The sequence below is a fragment of the Neophocaena asiaeorientalis genome, unplaced genomic scaffold, assembly GCF_003031525.2.
Source record: "Neophocaena asiaeorientalis asiaeorientalis breed wild unplaced genomic scaffold, Neophocaena_asiaeorientalis_V1.1 scaffold328, whole genome shotgun sequence".
NCBI classification, from domain to species: Eukaryota; Metazoa; Chordata; class Mammalia; order Artiodactyla; family Phocoenidae; genus Neophocaena; species Neophocaena asiaeorientalis.
The window spans coordinates 450,104-466,875 of record NW_020174432.1 but is presented as its reverse complement, the minus strand read 5'-3'; the positions used below and the strand labels follow the sequence as shown (position 1 = coordinate 466,875).

Genomic DNA, 16,772 nt, shown 5'->3' with positions numbered 1-16,772 from the left:
TGTCTAGAACAAAGATGCACTGAATTGTTTATTCATTCATTCAAAAAAATATTGAGTATTTAGTAGATACCAGCTATCATCTTAGGTACCATAGATATAAAAATGAATGAGATATAGTTCTTTCCATCAAGGATTTGAAGTCCAATGGGATTCAGACAAATTCAAATAAGTTATATATAAAATGTTATTAATACACAGATGACCCTTAAGAATCTAAAAAACAGGTTTATATTTTTTTGCCATAAAAATATTTTTCAACTCGACAACAACAAAAAAATAAACAGTCCAATTAGAAATTGGGTTTCTATACACTAATAATGAACTATCAGGAAGGAAAAATTAAGAAAGCAATCCCATTTACAATTTCATCAAAAAGAATAAATTACCTAGGAATAAATTTAACAAAAGAGGTTAAAGGCCTGTGCATTGAAAACTATTAGACATTGGTGAAAGAAACTGAGGAAGACACAAATAGATGGAAAGATATTCTGTGCTCATTGATTGGAAGAATTAATATTGTCAAGATGTCCATACTACCCAAAGCAATCTACAGATTCAATGCAATCTCTATCAAAATTCCAATGGCATTTTTCACAGAAATAAACAATCCTAAAATTTGTATGGAACCACAAAAGGCCCTTCAAATAGCCAAAGCAAACTTGAGAAAGAAGAACAAAGTTGGAGGCATCACACTCTCTGACTTCAAATTATATTACAAAGCAATAGTAATCAAAATAGTATAATACTGGCATAAAGACAGACACATAGATCAATGGCACAGAATACAGAGCCAAGGAACAAACCCATGCATTTTTGTCAATTAATTTACAACAAAGGAGCCAAGAATATACAATGGAGAAAGCACAGTCTCTTCAATAAATAGTGTTGGGAAAACTGGACAGCCACATGCAAAAGAACGAAACTGACCACCATCTTACACCATACACAAAAATTAACTCAAAGTGGATTAAAGACTTGAAGGTAAGACCTGAAACCATAAAACTCTTAGAAGAAAACACAGTAAGCCCCTTGACATCCATATTAGCAATGATTTTCTGAATTTGATACCAAAAGCAAAGGCAATAAAAGCAAAAATAAACAAGTGGGACTACATAAAACTAAAAAGCTTCTGCACAGCAGAGGAACCGTCAACAAAATGAAAAAGCAACCTACTGAATGGGAGAAAATATTTGCAAATAATATATCTGATAAGGGGTTAATATCCAAAATACATAAAGAACTCTGAGAACTAGTAGTAAAAAACCCAAACAATTCAATTTAAAAATGGGTAAAGGATCTGAAGAGACATTTTTTCAAAAGGACATACAGATGGCCAACAGGTACATTAAAACATGCTCAACATCACTAATTGTCAGGGAAATGCAAATCAAACCCACTATGAGAATATCACCTCATACCTGGTAGAATGGTTATTATCAAAAAGACAAGAAATAACAAGTGTTGGTGAGGATGTGGAGGAAAGGAAACCTTTGTACACTGCTGGTGGGAATGTAAATTGCTGCAGCTCAAAAAATTAAAAAGTAGAGCTACCATATAATCCAGCAATTCTACCTCTGGGTGTTTATCTGAAGAAAATGAAAACCCTAACTTGAAAAGATATTTGTACTCCATGTTCACTGCAGCATTATTTATAATAGCCAAGACAGGGAAACAACCTAAGTATCAACTGATGGATGAATGGATAAAGAAAATGTGATACACACACACACACACACACACACACACACACACACACAATTCAACCATAGAAAAGAACGAAATCTTGTCATCTGTGAGAACATGGATGGACCTTCAGGCTTATGCCAAGTAAAATAAGTCAGACAGAGAAAGACAAATATCATTCTGTTTGATATATATATGGAATCTTAAAAAAAAACAGAAAGCACTAAGCTCATAGATACAGGGAACAGATTGGTGGTTGCTAGAGGCCAGGCGGGGGTATTGGTAAAATGGGTGAAGGGATTCAAAAGGTACAAACTCCCAGTTGTAAAATAAACAAGTCATGGGGATGTAATGTACAGCATGGTGACTAATAATAATGTTGTAATAATAATACTGTATTGCATATTTGAAAATTATTAAGAGATTAGATCTTAAAAGTTCTCATCCCAAGAAAAAAAATTCTGTAACTATATAAGGTGATAGGTGTTAACTAGACTTATTGTAGTGATCATCTCACAACATATGCAAATACTGAACCATCATGTTGTGCACCTGAAACTAGTATGTTGTATGTCAGTTATACCTCAATTAAGAAAAAAAGAAAATGGGCAAAGGACTCAAATATACATTTCTACAAAGAAGATACACAAACAGCCAATAAGCTCATGAAAAGATGCTCAATATCACTAATCATTAGGGAAATACAAATCTGAACTACAATGAGAGACCACCTCCATTTCAGTAAAAAGAAAATTATAAATTATGTATTTACTTTTAGAAAACATAAAATACATACAAATATTTTAAAAGATTAAAATACAATAAATATTTGCAACTCATTATTTCAAATGGTAAAATAAGACTTTATGCTCTCAAGAAGAATGTTTGAAGTAATGTACATTATAGTTTTTAAAAATATTGGTTTGCTTACAAAACTGCTTCCTCTTTTTTTTTTTTTTTGCTTCCTCTTTTTCCTGAGCACGCCCTAGACTACATTTCCCAACCTCCCATTTTCTAGCATCAGCCTTGTGACTGAGTTGTAGCCAATGAAATAAAGGCAGAAGTGACTTCATTATTTCCAAATCTTGCCCATAAAAACTTCCCATGTGCTGGCTGAATACAGAGGGCCCCAAGGCCCTAGAAGACGGTAGAGCCACGAGATGAAAAGAGCCTCAAACTCTGAACAACCATAGGGCAGGCCACCGGCCCACTGGGAATAACTGCATTGGACTGATATTTGCTCAATGAATGAACTTCTCTTGTACTAAGTTTTCAAGGTTTATATTTTATTGCAGCTGGTATTATGTTAGCTACTAAATAGAGCAACTCGAAGGTGTGTTTCCAAATTCAGTTTTCTCATACTTAGTTTTAATAATGTCATAGTTGAAAAAGAAACTTCGTAACAAAACACCATAGATCATATAAAGTATAAATGTAGGGTAAAGTTCATTGTTAATAATAGTGGATATAAATCTGTATTTTATTAATTTTTCTGAGAACTTAGGATTTTTTAGTGACTCCTTGTCAGATCTTAGAGTGTCACTTTGTTTATTTCATCAGTGGCTAACGAAAAGTCTGACTAGGAGTAGAAGTTCCAGGACTACCTTTTTTGTATAGTTGCAGTATTAGTATCACACTTAATCCAGTTTCATTGCAGGAATCTCTGTAAGCCTCTTGCCCATTTTCTTGTGGTTAAGGAAACTAACACCTCCAGAAAGGCATGCAACACCTGACTGACATCCAGACCAACTGAGAAAACTAGGGTGAAGCCATATATTAAATATGGTAGTGCTTAATTTCTTTTTTGTCTTTTAGATTAAAAGGAAAAATAAGTTCTACCATTTTCGTTCCATCCTCCAGAGAACTTCATCATGAACCCCAAAGGAGTATATGGGCCTTTCATCGGAGATCGCTATATTTGATACTAAACCAGACACTGAGAAGGATGTACAAAATAAGAAAAAACAGTCTAGCCAAGAGATAGACAAATACATAAATGATTACAGTTACTAAGTATTATAATTAGAGGAAATATAAAGTACTGGGTGAGCTTAGAAATTACTACAAGATGAAAAGAGCAGAGATTCCTGAGTGGCCACAGGCTATAACAGCTGATCTCTACTTAAGCTCTGGATCCGAAGCTCTCTCACCCACTCAGTTGTTCCCACAAGTATCCCCTCTCATTAAAAAACCAAAACTCTTCTTCGATCTATTTCTTCCAAGCTATAGTCCTATTTTTTTATTTCCCTTTTAATCAAAAATCCTAGAAATTGTTTCTATTTGCACACAGTAGTCACTAATCATATGTGCCTACTTAAAATTATATAAATTAAAAACGTAAAATAATTTAAAATTCAGTTACTCAGTCACACAAGCCACATTTCAAGTGCTCGATAGCCACATGTTGGTTGTATGGTAGCCACATGTTGGCTACCATATTGTATTGGATAATGCAGATATAGAGCAATGCCAACACTGCTAAAAGTTCTATTGGACAGTGCTGGTCTAGACTATAACAGAATAATTAAGAATGAAGTCTCCAGATCTATACTGCCTGGATTTAAATCCCAACTTCAACCCTTAACTAGTTAAGTAAACTTGGGGAAGTTACTCCCCTTCTGCCTACTTTGATTCCCTCATCTATAAAATGAGGGTAATAGTAATTAATTCTTGCTCCATAACATTGTAAGATTTAAATGATTTACATGTAAAGTGCTTAAAACAGTGCCTAGCACATGAAAGTGCTCAATAAGTATTAGGTGTTCTAATTTTTATTCTTGAAATTATTCTCAGGGACTCTACTTCACCTCCCATTTTTGTTAACCTGCTCCAATCAGGCTTTGTCCACCACTGCAAGGTTTGTCAAGGTTTACCAAATTCCTCCATCTTGCGAAATCCAATGGTCAACTCCCAATCTTCATCTTATCTGAACTACCAGAAGCACTTGACAGAGATGATCAGCTTTCTTAAAATATTTTCTTCCTTTGGTTTCCAAGATACCATATTCTTTTTCGTTTTCTTTAATGGCTGCTCTCTCTTAAGTTTCCTTTAATGGATTCTCTTCCTGATATCTAAATGTTGACATATACCAGGGCTCTGTCTTTAGTTTTCTTCTTGATTCAAGCTACACAAAGTAATATTATCTAGTGCCATGGCTTTAAATATTACCTGCTGATTACTCCCAAATTACATGCTTAGCCTTGACCTTCTATGGATGCATATCCAACTAACCATATAATGACTGTACTTAGACGTCTCATGGGCATCTCAAAATTGACATGTCTAAAATAGAATTCCTGATTCCCCAAGAGGCTGAATTTGCTATTTATAGCTTACATCTATAAAATGATTTTTAAGTTCTGAAAGCATTTTCTTATACATTTAAAGTATTACCTTTATAAAAACTCTGTTAGGACAGCAGGTGTTAAATCCAACTGTCAGATGAACATTCTATGACTCAGATATGTTGGGCAGGTTTTTTTTTTTTGGTTTCTTTTTGCGGTACGCGGGCCTCTCACTGTTGTGGCCTCTCTAGTTGCAGAGCACAGGCTCCAGACGCGCAGGCTCAGTGGCCATGGCTCACGGGCCCAGCCGCTCCGCGGCATGTGGGATCCTCCCGGATCGGCGCAGGAGCCCGTGTCTCCTGCATCGGCAGGCGGACTCTCAACCACTGCGCCACCAGGGAAGCCCCTGGGCAGGTTTTCTTAAGTGGCCATATTTGATATCTTATATAACTCAGAGTAAGCAATAGCATCCAAGTCTCCTTATTCACCCTATGTGCTTTCTACAAGGTGGTGATGTTTAGCAAGATATATTTAAGCTTTAAAAATGGTGAGTTTCGGGGCTTCCCTGGTGGTGCAGTGGTTGAGAGTCTGCCTGCCGATGCAGGGGACACGGGTTCGTGCCCCGGTCCGGGAAGATCCCACATGCCGCGGAGCGGCTGGGCCCGTGAGCCATGGCCGCTGAGCCTGCGCGTCCGGAGCCTGTGCTCCGCAACGGGAGAGGCCACAACAGTGAGAGGCCCGCGTACCGCAAAAAAAAAAAAAAAAAAAAAAAAAAATGGTGAGTTTCCACTCAACAGTCAAAGAAGGATACAAAATAGCCTGGGAAAAGAAGAGAGATATGACTTAGCTACTATGTGTATTAACCAACATATCTTTATAAATGGTTTCCCCTTCATCAATTATTGTTTATGTATGATTACTGATCCTACATAATCATAATCCAGAATAATTTCGACATTCTTTAGAAAGATACCATTTTGCTGAGTTTTCTACTCTTCAGAAGTCAAGTAAGCAGTCTTTATCTGGTCTTGAAATCCATACTGGTAAAATGATATTTACTTTTACAATGAGTATCATTTTAAGAAGTTGAAGATATTATGGTATATCATTAATTAAATGATAACTATAAATTAATTACATGCAGATCTCCATGCAAATGCCAGAAAAATCAAAACAAAGGATCTATTGTAAGATGCAACATCATAAATCCATTCATTGTTTTAGATAATGTTATCATATGATCAAAGAGTTTAGGTATTAAATTTGAAGATTTCAGTTTTAAACACTGTTAGAGCTTGTTACTGCATTTTTAAGAAAAGAAAACATAAAAACCTTACTTGAGACATATACACAGAAATACAGAATTTAGAAACCCACTGGAAGTTTGGAGTCCAGTAATTACAAAACAATCTCTGTTGGCTATTCTACAGTTAATCTCTGGCTTTAAAATGAGAGATATTCTGAATTCTATTGTCAATGTAGGTCGAAGCTATACGTTGTGTACGTAGGAATGCAACTGCACATTTTAAGAATGATAAAAAATTTAACAATTATAATGTTACTGAATATAAATGTAGACAACAACAAAAAGGAACACGTTATTTTCTGCTATGCTATATACATAAGAAGGGGCTATATGATATAACAAAGAACTAAACTACATTTCTTAAATCTGCTAACATCACAGTGTTTTTGACAATAAAAATCAAATCAGTGTATGGTCAACACATCTCTATTTTTAAATAAAAATATTGTCAAAGAAAGATATATGGGATATTAATGCCAAAACTATGAAGACATGAAATTGATCATTGAGAAATACTGACCATCTTCTTCTAACGCTCTATACTCTTAGCTTCTGTGACACTACTCTCTCAGAGTGTTTGTCCTTTCTTCATGATAATTTCTTCTTGGTCTTCATTGGCTCCTGTTCCTCTGTCCAATTCTAAAAGGTTAACCTTCCACAGAGCACTGCCTTCACCTACTGCTCTTATATCTGCAGTGTTCTTCTTGGGCAGTCTCACTCATGTTCATGGTTTCAAGCAACCTCTAAACGTTATAACTCCCAGATTTATGTCTCTTGTTCTGACATGAGCTTTAGAAGAGTTTATTTAAATACGTTCTAGACATTTCTACTTGGATGTTCCATAGATATCTCAGATTCAAAGTATCCTAAATTGACACCTCTCCTTCTCCCAACCTATTCCTTCTTTTATACTTCCAATATCCATTAATAGCACCACAACCATCCATCCAGGGATGTTAAGCAAGAAATATGGGGATTACCTTAGAATCTTCTCTCCTTCACCTCCCCACATCCGACCCATGAATAAATCGGGTGACTGACTACTAATTTTGCTTGTTAACAATCCCCTGAATTTATCAACCCCTCTCTATCTTTATTATAACTGACAACTCACTTAGTTCAGGATCTTATCTCTTATCTGAAATATTGTACTATTCTGCTAATTCATCCTAAAATCCTCTTTACCAGATGCTGACTTAGGTTTACTTCTTTATTGCAGCTCCACTAGATATAAGCTCCAAGAGAAGGATCTTGTCTTGTCCATGTTTTCTTTAGAATACAGCATATGGTAGATGCTCAAAAAATATTTGTTAGATAAGTAAATGGCTGCCTGAATGGCCTACAAAATATATATTATGCAAATCTATCCATATCAATTCTCTACTGAAAACCCTTTAAAACTTCCTATCACCTACAGATTAATATGGTCTATGAGACTCTCCATGACCTATCGACCTTGCCTCTAGCCACATTCAGTCCAAAATTTTTTGTTAAAATCACATCTATTTCCTATCATTCCTGTATATGTAATACTTCCATTCCTTTGTCATTACGGCTTCTATCTGGAACACCTTTCTAATTGTCCTTTACCTGGTTAGCAATCACTCTTTTTTCAGGCCTTGGATCAGGCAACATCTCCTCCAGGTATTCACTCCTGGAATTCAAACAATCCTCCTCTGAGCACTCAGCACACTTTCTATGTAACTCTAGTTTTACCACTGACATAGGATCTTGAAGCAATCTGTTGAAGTATCTATCTTCTACTAGAGTATAAGCAACTCAGGTTATAAATGATGCTTATTCATCTGTGTTCTCCATGTGCCTGGCACATAGTAAGTGCTCAAACCCCTGAATGAATAGAATTATTTATTTCATTTAACACCACACATTCTCTAACTTGTAGTCTTATCAGTGTCTATTTTAGGTTCTTCATTTTTTAGATTAATAGACTTTATTTTTTTAGAGCAGTTTTGGGTTTACAAATGTTTGTAAGTTTTAAAGAGAAAAATGCAATAAAGTTCTAACTGCGAGAGAAAAAAACCTCTCAATTTCAAAAGGCCAACATCTATCATTTTAGCACAACACAGTTAATTATGTATAAATGCTAGCAATTAAAAAAATCCTTTAAATATGATCTCTATGTCCATAAATTAAATTTCTAATTATATATTAAAATGCAAAGTAACATTTTAAAACACCAAGTGAAAAATTACTCTAACATAATCACATGAAATATAGTAAGTTACAAGAGGATATAAGGAATGCCATCAAATAATTATTTCAAAATAATACTATTATATAAGGCTCAAATTCCAGAATCACTGTTACAGTTTGTAAAACCAAGGTTAGCCGGGTCCAGGTATTAACATATCCTTAAATTCTTTTGTGCTGTAGATTTATGCCCTGGCTTCTCTGTACCAGAACCCTAGTATTCAGACACAAATGAGATTTAATCCATTTGCCTATAATTTATTTGCTGTAAAAGAAACACCATATTATATGCTTTTGTTTGTGTGTTAAGTAGAAGATACGCTATTATTTCCAAGATACCAGGGACTTAATGCTTAATTATCAACACCCATTTGAAAAAAGGCATTGCTTTGACTCACAAATTTCTTAATTACTAACAGTGGCTTTTCTGAGTAGGAGTGTGGTATCTAATTTATTTTTGCAGATGTGATTCGAGACTGAATTTTAAAGTAGCAAAGCTTTGAGCATCTTCCCTGTCAGCAGAAAATTCCTCCATCCCTGCTGCTGGAGAATATTGCTGCTTGAAGTGTTAACAGGGAAATAAAAACTGCAGTGAGAAAATTGATACAACTGGTAAATGCTGCTTACAAACTGAAAAAGAAGTTAGGCTGTCAGCAATAAATGAAGTATATTATTCACACAAAATATGTGGTGTCATCTTCATCACGGTAACTTGCTGGGAGTGGAAATTAACTTGGCTGGTTCCAACTTGAGGAACCTAAAGAAAAGTAAATATCTCACAGATCAGAGTACCTTTACAGAGGACCAGCAACTGACAATCAGGAGGACCACAGCTTAACTCCTCTCTGAGGAGAAAAGACGTTAAGTGCATTTCAAGAACAGTTACCAAGGTTCACTGAGAAGCAGGTTCACCGATCACTGAAAAACAAAGTCATTGTTATATTTTCGGAAAAGTTAACTAGTTTAAAATATGCCCCTTTCCTTCTGGAACATGTCATCATCTACACATTACTGAGACAGAATAAATAAGAGAAAAGAATATGTATTTTAATTAATTACAACTCAATTAGGAAGTCAAAAGAGTAACATAAAAATGCCTACCCGTTTGGCTGAGCTGAGAAGCACTGCGGCTTTTCCGGGAGAGACCAACAATAGCTACCATTTTGGCCCCAATGCTAGAGCGCCGCTTTTTGCTGCTGGTGCCCAAGGCGCCCACTGCAGTGTCAGACTGGCTGCCATCATTCTTCTCCAGCGAGCACATGTCTCCGCTGATGCTGGTGCTTTTAGTCATGTTCTTCCCTGAGATGCCCATTTGTCTGCTTTGCATTTTGGATGTAAAGACACTGTAGGCCGATGGATCATTAAAAGTGAGGACAAGAGTAAAAAGGAAAAGACAGAAAAGGTATTTTAGATGAAATATCTGGAGTATAATTCAATTATATCATTAGTGGGACATATTTTTAGGACTCAAAAATTTTCAAATACCATGGTCTTGAATGGGTTTTACTATTCAGGGCCAACCTTAACGTAACTATCCAAGATCAGACATGATTTCCTTTCTGTTTTCAAAGAAGGCACTGGTTTGCATGGCCACAGGAAAAAAATATTTGCGAAAAATCAGTGGGCTCATTTAAGAGAATATGCTGTCGTGCAAGTGCAATACACTTTGAGGCAGCCATATAACATATGAAAGAAGTTTCCAAAGCATTGTTCTCGAATTTGCTTTACTATAGCTTTCAAAGAGAAATTCAACGAGTGGGGAAATTTTACAAAAAATGGCAAAAATTACAGCATCTATTGCTGAGTGGCTCTTTAAGTTTTCTCATTTTATTAGTAAGATTTTTCTAATAGTTGTTAAATTTTCTAACAGGGATTGATGTTTTCATTAGTTTTGAATTAAAAATAATTTATTTCACTTTACACTTTCATATATTGATATGTTTATATTCCAAAAATGAAGAAAAGATTTTCCTCTTGCATTCATTTGAAAGAAAGAAACATTATCAGTTTTCTAGACAATATGGTCAGAAGGCAATAATTTTTTAAACATTTTAAAATGTTTAAAATATTTTTTCCCCTCTATCCTAGAGTAAAACCTACTGAAAGGTTAGGACCAGGGATCAAACCTGGGCCCCCGGCAGTGGAAGCATGGAGTCCTAACCACTGGACCACCAGGGAATTCTCAACACATGTTACCTTTATTAACCTATGTTCGTTTCCTCCAAGTATTTAAGAGGGAAAAGACTTAGTAATTTTTAAAGAAGACAGTAAATTGTACTATTCACATTACTTCACACTAGCTTTAAGAAGAAATGAGGCATAAATAAACAAGGGAGAAAGAGAGGAGACTGTATAACACTTCCACAATGCCCCAAATCAATCATTTCCAAGACTGTTTAATTTTGCTATTCTTCAATAAGCAACTATAGAGTAAAGTAGAAAGAGTTTTGGAGGCAACAGATGGGGGCTTAAATCCCAGATTTGCTGCTACTTAACTGACTTCCTTTAGAAACGTTAATTGCTCTACTTGACCCTCAGGTTCCTCATTTATAAGAGAATATCTTATTGTACTTTCTTATATTAAAGAATAGGGATAATATGTCTAAAGTAAAAATTCAGTAAATAAAAATTCATATTAGGGAATATAGACAATAGATAAAATAAGGTTAAAGCCCTTCAACATGTATTATATATGTAAATACTTAACAGCATCAATAGAAGTGATATTTATAAATTTTAAAACTGAGATTCAAATGTCTAAACTGGTTTTTCATATAGCCAGCACTATGTAATGGAGAGTGGACTATACTGGGAGCCAGGAAATCTGGGTTTGATCTTTGGCTTTACTGACTGATCTTGGGAGAGTTGTTTCCCTTTCTGGAACTTAACTTCCTCATTTAATAAATGAAAAAACCTAAGTAAAGCACTAAGCGGAATGGGAAACACGTAAGAGCTCCCAAAATTATTCTCTTCCTCCTTCTCCTTATTATTATCACCACCACCAGCACCATCATCATCCATTAAGCATCCACTAAACATGCTGAACTGGAATATCTATAAGGTCCCTTTTAACTACGAAACATTTTGCTCCCCAAGTATCTCTTGTTTCATGGATTCTGGGCAAATGAACATAAAAATGCAACGTATGACTTTTATGGTATGCTATCGTCAGAAAAGGCATGGCATAGTCTAGGAAAGTCAAAGTTTAGTTGAGACTAAGACTTTCAAAATAATATGTTCCCTAGTCTCAATAACTAGTACTCCTGTTATGTAGGAATTTTTACCCCAAACATAATTTTCTAAAAGAACCTCCTAATCTACTACCTACCAAGGAAGTCAAAGATAGACTCTCAAAATATTGTACCTTGTGATTTTTGCATTTTAATTCTCATGGTTGGATATAAGGGCATAAAGAACTTGGCCAAAATTAAGCAGGATATAATAAAATACTAACTGAATGGATAAATCAGATTATAGATAAGTATTTTAATGACCATTTGGTTTTAAAGAAGTATACTTCTCTTCAACCTAACAACTTTGATAATGCATTATCTACAAAAAAGGTTACTAAAAGTTTTGTAAAATGGTTCTACTTCTCATCTCCTTGAAGCTTAGAGATCACCAGGGATGAGTTTACGAGTAGTTGCTCTCCAGTGCTGTGTTTTGAAGAGAGGGAGACTGAGGCTAGGCTATCACTACTGGTTTCCTTTACTTTCCTCACTTGGACATCACCTAAAACTATAAGCAAACAATACTCCAAGCAAACAAGCTACCAACCAACATTTTAATAGTTTTGTGACTCTTTATTTAAGGAATACTTTGTAGTAAAGAATCTGTAAACATGGGCGATCATCTGGAATGTTTAGTGTGGTTAAGAAAGCACAGACCCATTCATTACATTATCAATTACTTTAAAAGAGAAATTTTGTAAGGGTCTGGTAATATGGTAACTTTCCAATACTGCTGGTGGTAGTACCAATGACAGATTTCTGAAGGGCAATATGGCAATATGTATCAAAAGCATTTAAAAAACATGCCTACCCTTTAACCTATCAATACTACTTTTAGGACTTATCCTAAGGGAAAACGGCAACGTTCATAGATTTAGCAAGAATGGTATTTACTGCAGAATTGATTACAATAGTAAAACACATACATACACATGGTAAAACTCCATAAATGTCCAACAGTAGAGGGTGTTTAAATAAGTTATGTTCATCAATAAAATAGAATGTACCTTTGAAAATGCTGTTGTAAATAGATATTTATTGACGTAAAATATGTTCTTGAGGGTAAGAGGAAGCAGGTATCTGCAACTTAGCTTTGGCTGGCACACATACCAAATAGGGATTTACCCTACTACTAGGGGACACAGGTAAATTCAAATCCCAGAGTGACACACTGTCACAAACAAACAAACGGAAAGAAATTCATAGACAAAGAAATGAACATCTCTTGATAAACTGGGTAGTTCAGGAAACCTGGATTCATAGATGATCTACTAGTTATCTGCACAAGAGGGGAATTAAGGGAATATAAAGAAAAATAAAATATGTTCAGGATGTTTATGTTCTTTGGGAAAAAAAGTGTCATAGCAAGAAATCTAAAGGATGTACTGTGAACAGCATGCTAAAAGTAAATCGTTTTAATTTTCTCTGGTTGGTAGTTATGCTTTTTAAAAATGTCCTTTTTTTTTTCTATTTTGTTTTTTCCAAAATGAACATAAAAGGTATTGGTAACAAGAAACAAATTAAAACAATCAGACAAATGAAAAGAGCAATCAAGGATGAAAACAGGCCAAATAATTCAATTTGCATAGTTCATTCCATGGGCTAAAGGTGTACCATGGCTTTCAAGCTAATTCTAAGAGATTACTACACAATAATACTAGGAATTGATATAGGATGCTCAATTCCAGAAAGAAACACAGTGTTTCCACATTTCTAAATATTGTTTTATGCATGTTTTCTAATTTTTGGCATTAGAAAAATAATGAAGAACTTTATATATTTAGTATTCTTGAAATGTGTAAAATTGCCAATACAAGTGATTTATTTTATGACATGATTGTAGTTGTTGAAAGTTGTACCCCAAAATATTTTTTAAAGGGCAAATCTAGTATCACCTATCATTGGGAGAAAGGTAATGAAAGGCAGGTAAAATATTTGTAAATATTCTCCAAAGACTTAAATAGCATATTTACGGGATTATAGGAGCTATGTGATTAAGCTAAATTAAGTTTATAGGCCAAAAGTATTTTTAATAGGTTTGAATGAATAGAACTGAGTCGTCTAGCTGTTAAGATAAACAGCAAACACAGGACAAATTCTGAGTCTGTGAGAGTATGAGCATAAGAGTAACACTGTAAATAAAATATAGTCATGAAAAAATATTTCATCTTATTGAGAGCTGGGAAGGTGGTTAGGAGACAACCTGCCCAAGGAATTAGAGACTAGAGTGACTCAGAATTTTATGAATAAAGTATAGAGGGCCCAGCAGCTCACACAATGGAGTATGAGAACTGCAGCGCAGGGGCAGAAAAGACACTTGAGTGGGACTATTTACAACATCTTAGGCTAGTAAGTGGTGCTAGAGAGGGCTTAGAGGGCTTAAAAGTTAGAAGACAATAGGAATAATGATAGAGGAGGAAAAAACCCAGTGAGACTGGCCAAGTTCCCAAACATTATGCCACCTTGAAAGATTTAATTCCCTTTCCTTCCCATTCCTGTGTTTCTGGAGGCAGGTGCCCAGAGCTCACTGAATACCCATCACTATGATCACTCAGATTCGATTGCACCAGTTGCCAGTCATTGAGTGGAGGTCTGGATTTCGAGTGCCATTTCTTGAATTCTGGCATATTCCTTATGGGAGGGGGGAAGGGAGGGTAACAAACCCTGCTCCCATCTAAAGCTCACCTCACTAAACATTTTCTCTATATTAAATGTTATTTCTTTCCTAAAATGTGGAGTTTGAAATTATTATGATTCTATATTACAATTTAATAAGCTGTATTTCATTTACTCAAATGACCATCTACAGGTTTCGGTTAGTAAAGTAGTAACTATTTATTCAAATGTTTATTGAATATATATCCCCACAAATACAGGGATACAAAAATGGTATGACACAGTCCCTTTTAATTAATGTACTGGCAAATATATCAGCATGTAAAATGCAAATATAGCTGCATAAGAATGTGGTTTTAGCTTATAACTAAAATTCCAATGACCAGCTCTAACGTCAAGAAACCCTAATTAAGTTAAACATTCAAGAAAACATCTCTCTCTGAAGAGTATATAAAAACTGAGTTTCTCATGCTAATTCTTTGATTGCTGGAGATGACACGAATTTAAAATTTAGTATTTTTAACATTACTGCAGGTACTGTATATAAATGCATTCTATTAACATACTATAATGTATTATTATAGTATCTAAATGTGTTGGAGGGTATGTGCGTGTATGTCTATGTCACAAAGTTGATGTCCAGAGTTAGGGAAGAATATTTAGCTAATCAATAAATTATTTTTTGTCAAAAACATCTGCCTTGATTATAGTTATTAGTAATGAAACTGTTTAAATGTTCCTTAGTCTTGGGTCTCATGATAGGAAGCAGCCCTTTGCTGGTTACAGAGCAGGTCACTGCACACTTAGGATAGTTTAAGGAGCACCAAGAAGGCCGGTCATCTCCAAAACTCCTTTCCCAACAGCTGGCTAATGCCTAAAATGCCACTATATTAAAGATTTCTTTACGAAGAAAAAGAGTTATTTCTTATTTTTAGGTTTGCTCCCTTTTAACATTTTGCTCCCTTTAACGATCAACTCCCAGGATTTGATCGTTCATTTAAAAGATATTTGCTTTGTACCCACTATGTGGCAGGCACTGTTCTTGGAGTTAGATATACAACAGAGAAAAAAAGAGAATGTCCCTGCCTTCACGGATCTTTCCTTCCTATTGTTGTAGGGAAAGACAATAATTAAGTAAATAAATGCCAACTTCAGATAGTGATAAGTGATCTGAAGAAAATAAGATAGAATACAGTGGTAACAAGGGACAGGAAGTTGGGGGAGGGACAACATTAAATGGGGTGGTCAAGGAAGGCCTCTGGGCAGAGGAGACAATTGAGCTGAGTACTGAATGATGAAGCCAGTCATGCTGAGAAGAGTATTCGAAACTGAAAGGGGGGGCAACTGCACACACCAAGGGGTAGAAGGAAGCTTGGCTGTTGGAGGAAATTTATAAAACCAGTGTTAACTGAATGGGGTGAAGGTGAGGATACTAATATAAGGGGAGGTCAAGACAGGATAAGGCCTGAATGTGTTGGAATAAATACATGCCCTGTACTGCTTACCCTTATTTAACTGCCTATTCAGATGCTATAGCAGAGCGGCCCTAAGTCTGAGAACATTGCATAGTTGGTTGCACCAAGAGCCCTGGGATCCAGCCCAATATTTTACCTCTAAATATATCATTAATGGACATTTTGGAGACAACATAATTACCTTCTTTAAACAGTGACAAATTTATAAAGGCTAGATCATTAAAGGAATAGGAAGATTGCTTTATTAATTGAGCATTCATAAATCCATTTAAACTCTTAGGTCTACCTATCTATCTATCTACCTATCTATCTATCCATCTATCTACCTACCTACCTACCTACCTACCTATCTATCTTTACTATCTCTTGAATTTATAAGTTCTCCATCAAATCATTGAATAACAGATCCCATCCCTGCCATGAGTTTGAAGAAACTTACTTTAAGGAGAAATTTTAAACTTTATAGATCAAAAGTGTATGTTTCTCTCTCTGCCTATCACACAGTGATTGGGTTTTTGACTTGTTGAGACAAATGAAATGTTAATGGAAGTGAGTCCTAGCACTTCTGCGGAGAAGCATTTAATCGGTGGTGTTCAACTCCAACTTCTCTTTCCCTCTGCCCCCGGGACTGTGAAAGACAGGGCCTCTATCAGACTAAGCCCCTGAGTGACTATAATGGACAGAAATGAACTTTTGTTGATTACGCATCTAAGAATTCAGGGTTGTTTATCACAGCAGCACAATTTAATATGTCTTGAGTAACAAAGTCAGGAGAGACTGGCTATGGAAAAATCAATTAGGAGTTTATAGCAATAATACTGGGAAAGTAAATAAGAACTTAGGCTTTAGGCTACTGTACTGCTATTACTAATAGAAAGCAAAGATTAGTGTAAAAGTTATCTGGAAGGAACCTTCTATACAGCTTAGTATCTGGACCTGGGAATAAGATATAATCATAGTTCACATT

The 16,772-nt window shown here is 35.3% G+C and overlaps 1 protein-coding gene across 15 annotated transcripts in view; it reads right to left on the bottom strand.

Annotated features, from left to right (window-relative positions):
- The window catches only part of RIMS2 (regulating synaptic membrane exocytosis 2), a 348,709-nt gene that overhangs the window by 78,506 nt on the left and 253,431 nt on the right, over positions 1-16,772 (bottom strand). For 5 of the 15 annotated variants that reach the window (XM_024756898.1, XM_024756899.1, XM_024756901.1 and 2 more), the window contains one exon: positions 9,586-9,827. The exons of the other annotated variants lie outside the window; for them this stretch is intronic. In XM_024756898.1, coding sequence (XP_024612666.1) covers positions 9,586-9,827 — 242 coding nt within the window. The remainder of the gene's footprint in view (positions 1-9,585; positions 9,828-16,772) is intronic. 15 annotated transcript variants of the gene reach the window in all.